Source organism: Sebastes umbrosus, chromosome 19, assembly GCF_015220745.1.
Source record: "Sebastes umbrosus isolate fSebUmb1 chromosome 19, fSebUmb1.pri, whole genome shotgun sequence".
Classification (NCBI taxonomy): domain Eukaryota; kingdom Metazoa; phylum Chordata; class Actinopteri; order Perciformes; family Sebastidae; genus Sebastes; species Sebastes umbrosus.
Genome location: NC_051287.1, coordinates 120,001 through 127,500, shown reverse-complemented (window position 1 = coordinate 127,500; position 7,500 = coordinate 120,001). Strand labels below are relative to the sequence as shown.

At 42.5% G+C, this 7,500-nt stretch overlaps 1 protein-coding gene across 3 annotated transcripts in view; it reads right to left on the bottom strand.

The window, feature by feature from the left end:
- gfra2b (GDNF family receptor alpha 2b) overlaps positions 1-7,500 on the bottom strand; it is a 95,345-nt gene that overhangs the window by 14,969 nt on the left and 72,876 nt on the right. For all 3 annotated transcript variants that reach the window (XM_037752649.1, XM_037752648.1, XM_037752650.1), the window contains exon 5: positions 7,460-7,500. This exon is cut by the window's right edge and continues 147 nt beyond it. In XM_037752649.1, the coding sequence (XP_037608577.1) occupies positions 7,460-7,500 (41 nt within the window). The remainder of the gene's footprint in view (positions 1-7,459) is intronic.

The window sequence follows — 7,500 nt, the reverse complement described above, 5'->3', positions numbered from 1 at the left end:
CTATACTGATAGTATACTGATACTATACTGATACTATACTGATACTATACTGATAGTATACTGATACTATACTGATAGTATACTGATACTATACTGATAGTATACTGATAGTATACTGATACTATACTGATACTATACTGATACTATACTGATAGTATACTGATACTATACTGATAGTATACTGATACTATACTGATAGTATACTGATACTATACTGATAGTATACTCATAGTATACTCATAGTATACTGATACTATACTGATACTATACTGATACTATACTGATAGTATACTCATAGTATACTGATACTATACTGATAGTATACTGATACTATACTGATAGTATACTGATAGTATACTCATAGTATACTCATAGTATACTGATACTATACTGATACTATACTGATAGTATACTCATAGTATACTGATACTATACTGATAGTATACTGACAGTCTACAGAAGAGTCTGTATATGCTCCGTAGCTCGTCCTCCCTCATGTGTTTGTGTTGACAGGAAGTGAGCGGGCGTGTAGCGGCGCCGGCGTCCTCTGTGACCTCCAGGAGAGGCAGCTATTTCCATCCCGCCACCAGCTCACCTCACTGGCCGTGTAATGGAGCGGCGCCGGCGCTAGATTGGCTCCCTCGCCTTAAAACACCACTCAGCTGCTGCTGCCGGCGTTAGGGAAGCAGTTTAGCTCGCCAAGCCTCGCTGCAGAGGGAGTGAATCTGCATACATACCACCGCCATTAGTGGGGGGGCGATGGGGTCATGAAGAACATGATACTCATCCATCTACAGACGAGTCCTGATGCAAACAGGAAGTTCATCCGTCTACAGACGAGTCCTGATGCAAACAGGAAGTTCATCCGTCTACAGACGAGTCCTGATGCAAACAGGAAGTTCATCCATCTACTGACGAGTCATAGCAACGGTCTGTTATACGTAGCAACGGTCTGTTATACGTAGCAACGGTCTGTTATACGTAGCAACGGTCTGTTATACGTAGCAACGGTCTGTTATACGTAGCAACGGTCTGCTATATGTAGCAACGGTCTGCTATAAGTAGCAACGGTCTGTTATACGTAGCAACGGTCTGTTATATGTAGCAATGGTCTGTTATAAGTAGCAACGGTCTGTTATACGTAGCAACGGTCTGCTATATGTAGCAACGGTCTGTTATACGTAGCAACGGTCTGTTATATGTAGCAATGGTCTGTTATACGTAGCAACGGTCTGCTATACGTAGCAACGGTCTGTTATACGTAGCAACGGTCTGTTATACGTAGCAATGGTCTGTTATACGTAGCAACGGTCTGTTATACGTAGCAACGGTCTGTTATATGTAGCAACGGTCTGTTATACGTAGCAACGGTCTGCTATATGTAGCAACGGTCTGTTATACGTAGCAACGGTCTGCTATACGTAGCAACGGTCTGTTATACGTAGCAACGGTCTGCTATATGTAGCAACGGTCTGTTATACGTAGCAACGGTCTGTTATACGTAGCAACGGTCTGCTATATGTAGCAATGTCCTGGTCCAGCTGTACAGAGCAGACCAACAGATAGATACATATAGATATATATATATATAATGTCTATAGAGAGATATATATATATATGTATGTATATGTATATATATAATGTCTATAGAGAGAGATATGAGCTTCACTCGGTGAACTCTTCCTCCCTGAGCAGAGCAGTAGGTGTGATTGAACTGTGATTTGAAATGCAGATGGAGTGTTAGAGTGTTTTAAATGAGGGAAGCTTTTAGCGCTCCCTGGAGGTCTCTCAGCCGTCTCCGGTGTCAGAGACCAGATTTAATTAGTCAGAGAGTCAATCAGAGAGACGAGCGTCCACAGCGGGAGACGAGCGTCCACAGCGGGAGACGAGCGTCCACAGCGGGAGACGAACGTCCACAGCAGTAGACGAGACCCAGAGGACTCCTCATTATGCAGCTCTCTGCTCGCTGTCTGATGGAGGCCTCGGCTAAAACACTGATCTATAGAGACCCATACCACAGATCACACTGAGCCTCAGGGGGCTCTGAGCCTGGACTACACAGCTCTACCCATTACTATAGCACTATACTCCTCTCTCTCTATATATATATATATATATACACAGCTCTACACATTACTATAGCACTATACTCCTCTCTCTCTCTATATATATATATATATAAACTGGAAAAACAAAGTTCGGAAACTTGTGGTGGATTATTTCTGTTATATCAATGCTAATTGTCATTGTATTTTACATCGTTGGAAAGCCTGTTTATTTACCTTCGCAATGATGTCCAACTTGTAAGGATCATACATTTGTGGGATGAGCAGCACAGCTGATTATGTGGGTAGCGCCCAAGAAAAATTTGCCAAAATGCTCTAAACAGTGTATTCTCATAAGGCTACCAGGAAGCCTGCAATGACTGCCCTTCACCGTCAGGCCCATTTGCGCTGGTGTTGACGACACAGACAATGGAACCTGAACATGTGGGGGAATGTCATGTTCAGTGATGAGTCCAGGTTCTGTCTGCCAAAGTTGGACGGCAGGTCAAAGTATGGAGACGACCTGGAGAACGCTATGCTGATTTTAGCACCGATGGAGTAACAGCTTTTGGTGGGGGCAGTGTCATGGTGTGGGGGGGGGGCATCTCCCTCACTGGCAAAACAAGGCTTGTCATCATTGAAGGCCATCTCAATGCAGGGAGATATTGGGATGAGATTATGCAGCCAGTGGTGATCCCATATCTCCACAATCTGGGACCTAACTTCATCCTCCAAGAAACAACGCCCCCCCCCCACACAGAGCCAGGGTTATCACAGACTACCTCCACAATGTGGGAGTAGAGAGAATGGAACGGCCTGCCAAGAGTCCACACCTCAACCCAATTCAACATGTAGGATCAGCTTGGGCGTGCTGTACGTGTTAGAGTGACCAACACAACCACGCTGGCTGACCTGCAACCAATCCTGGTTGAGGAATGGAACGCCATCCCACAGCAACGTGTGACCAGGTTGGTGACCAGCATGAGGAGGAGGTGCCAGGCTGTTGTGGCTGCGTATGGATCTTCCACCGCTACTGAGGCTCCTGATGGTGTATTAAATGAATAAAGTGTAAAATAGCCAATATGTCTTGTTTGTTCCTTGTTACTGATAGAGAGTTCAATCATCCAATCCACCAAACAACTCACAACAAGAGTCAACACCAACAGGAGAATACACTGTTTACCATTGACGGAGCATTTTGGCAAATTTTTCTTGGGCGCTACCCACATAATCAGCTGTGCTGCTCATCCCACAAATACATGATCCTTACAAGTGTGACCTCATTGTGAAGGTAAATAAACAGGCTTTCCAACCATGTAGAATACAATGACCATTAGCATTGATACAACAGAGAAATAATCCACCAAACACAAGTTTACTAACTTTGTTTTTCCAGTATATATACACAGCTCTACACATTACTATAGCACTATACTCCTCTCTCTCTCTCTCTCTATATATATATATATATATATATATATACACAGCTCTACACATTACTATAGCACTATACTCCTCTCTCTCTCTCTCTATATATATATATATATATACACAGCTCTACACATTACTATAGCACTATACTCCTCTCTCTCTCTCTCTCTATATATATATATATATACACAGCTCTACACATTACTATAGCACTATACTCCTCTCTCTCTCTATATATATATATATATATATATATATATACACAGCTCTACACATTACTATAGCACTATACTCCTCTCTCTCTATATATATATATATATATACACAGCTCTACACATTACTATAGCACTATACTCCTCTCTCTCTCTATATATATATATATACACAGCTCTACACATTACTATAGCACTATACTCCTCTCTCTATATATATATATATATATACACAGCTCTACACATTACTATAGCACTATACTCCTCTCTCTCTCTCTCTATATATATATATATACACAGCTCTACACATTACTATAGCACTATACTCCTCTCTCTCTCTCTCTATATATATATATATATATACACAGCTCTACACATTACTATAGCACTATACTCCTCTCTCTCTCTCTATATATATATATATATATATACACAGCTCTACACATTACTATAGCACTATACTCCTCTCTCTCTCTATATATATATATATACACAGCTCTACACATTACTATAGCACTATACTCCTCTCTCTCTATATATATATATATATATACACAGCTCTACACATTACTATAGCACTATACTCCTCTCTCTCTCTCTCTATATATATATATATACACAGCTCTACACATTACTATAGCACTATACTCCTCTCTCTCTATATATATATATATATATACACAGCTCTACACATTACTATAGCACTATACTCCTCTCTCTCTATATATATATATATATATATATATATATACACAGCTCTACACATTACTATAGCACTATACTCCTCTCTCTCTCTCTATATATATATATATATATACACAGCTCTACACATTACTATAGCACTATACTCCTCTCTCTCTCTATATATATATATATACACAGCTCTACACATTACTATAGCACTATACTCCTCTCTCTCTCTCTCTATATATATATATATATATATACACAGCTCTACACATTACTATAGCACTATACTCCTCTCTCTCTATATATATATATATATATATATATACACAGCTCTACACATTACTATAGCACTATACTCCTCTCTCTCTATATATATATATATATATATATATACACAGCTCTACACATTACTATAGCACTATACTCCTCTCTCTCTCTATATATATATATATATATATACACAGCTCTACACATTACTATAGCACTATACTCCTCTCTCTCTATATATATATATATATATATATATACACAGCTCTACACATTACTATAGCACTATACTCCTCTCTCTCTTCATCAGACCAGAGAATCTGGTTTCTCACAGTCTGAGTGTCCTTTAGGTGCTTTTTTTAAAACTCCAAGCAGGCTTTCATTTCCGTCTGGCCACTCTGCCATAAAGCCCAGATGGGTGGAGTGTTGCAGTGATAGTTGTCCTACTAGAAGTTTCTCCCATCTCCACACAGGATCTCTGGAGCTCAGCCAGAGTGACCATCGGGTTCTTGGTCACCTCCCTTACCAAGGCTCTTCTCCCCCGATTGCTCAGTTTGGCCGGGCGGCCAGCTCTAGTGAGAGTCCTGGTTGTTCCAAACTTCTTCCATTTAAGCATTATGGAGGTCACTGGGCTCTCGGGGACCTTCAATGCTGCAGAATGTTTCTGTAGCCTTCCCCAGATCTGTGCCTCGACACAATCCTGTCTCTGAGCTCTTCAGGCAGTTCCTTCGACCTCATGGATTGGTTTTTGCTCTGATATGCGTTATCAGCTGTGAGACCTTATATAGACCGGTGTGTGCCTTTCCAAATCATGTCCAATCATTTGAATTTACCACAGGTGGACTCCAGCCAAGTTGGAGAAACATCTCAAAGATGATCGAGGGAAATGGGACCTGAGCTAAATGTCAAGGTTCATAGTAAAGGGTCTGAATACTTAACTCAATGTGATATATCAGTTTTTCCTTTTTAATAAATTTGCAAAAATGTCTAAAATTCTGTTTCCACTTTGTCATCATGGTGTATTGAGTGTAGATTGATGAGGAAAAAAATAATGTTATTGATTTTAGCATAAGGCTGCAACATAACAAAATGTGAAAAAAGTGAAGGAGTCTGAATACTTACTGAAGGAACTGTATTTATATACACAGCTCTACCCATTACTCTATATATATATATATATATATATATATACACAGCTCTACCCATTACTCTCTCTATACTCCGCTTTATATATATATATGTTATATTATATTATAGTCCTCTTTATAGGTATCATCTGTAACATACAGCTCCCCTCCCGTCCTCCATCACTCTCTTTCTAGTCCTCTTTCTAGTCCTGGTTCTGGTCCTGGTTCTAGTCCTGGTTCTAGTCCTCTTTCTAGTCCTGGTTCTGGTCCTGGTTCTGGTCCTGGTTCTAGTCCTGGTTCTAGTCCTGGTTCTCAGGGAGTCTGGACCTTTATTCTGCTGGAGCTCAGTTGACTCATGAGAAGCCTCATTAATGCAGATTAACATCATCAACCTTCAACCTGTGAGTCACATCACTGATGTGTGTGTTTACAGATGGTGCATTGTGGGTAACGTAGGCAGCAGGTTGAGGATATGTCTGGTTTCATGAGTCAGACAGAGATCATAAATGTTTGGAGGACTGAACAACATGTAATAACAGAACTTCATATTTCATATTCCAGCTCCTCTCTCTACCTGTTACTGAACAGAGACGTTCTGCTGATTATCACTGAAGATGAGACTCAGACTGTAATCAGACAGCTGTGGAGAGGTTTAACCTTCAGGACTGAACAGTCTGACCTTCACACCCACACACAACATCCAGGCTTCACACGCTGCTGAATATCTCTATAGTATTATAACTCTGTATACTGTATGTGTATGTATATATATATATATAATATCTCTGACTAGTGAAAGGAATCCGTTAGAAAGTGTCTGCTGATGTTTTCTCTCTCAGGAGAATCACGTTAAAGGATCTTTATTCACATCCAGCTGTGACTGATGCAGATGTTCTATCTTTAGAGACAGACCAGAGCGCTTCTGTAACCTCGACCTCCACCACGCCCTCCACCACGCCCTCCACCACGACCTCCACCTCGACCTCCACCACGACCTCCACCTCGACTTCCACCACCGCCTCCACCACGCCCTCCACCACGACCTCCACCTCGACCTCCACCTCGACCTCCACCACGACCTCCACCTCGACTTCCACCACCGCCTCCACCACCACCTCCACCACGACCTCCACCACCACCTCCACCTCGACCTCTACCACCACCTCCACCTCGACTTCCACCGCCACCTCCACCGCCACCTCCACCACCACCTCCACCTCGACCTCTACCACCACCTCCACCTCGACTTCCACCGCCACCTCCACCGCCACCTCCACCACCACCTCCACCTCGACTTCCACCACCACCTCCACCTCGACTTCCACCACCACCTCCACCACGACCTCCACCACCACCTCCACCTCGACTTCCACCACAACCACCAGACTGAAACACTGACTTCCTGTTAGTGGCGTCCTCCCTCTCCAGCTCCTCTTTAACCTTTAACGGCAGCAGTTCTCAATCAGAGGTGTGATTCTGACCCACAGAGACACCTTCATCTCCAATTAAACCCTCCAGCAGCTGATTACCTCCTCCTCTTCCTCACCTGCTAATCAGCAAACTCCTGCAGAGCTGGAGGTCACCATCACACCTGATTGGCTGCCGTAAGAGTCACGATCACACCTGATTGGCTGCTGTAAGAGTCACGATCACACCTGATTGGCTGCCAGGCGTCGGCCGGTCTTACCTGCAGAGGGCGTCGGAGAGGCAGGTGTGTCTCAGCTCCAG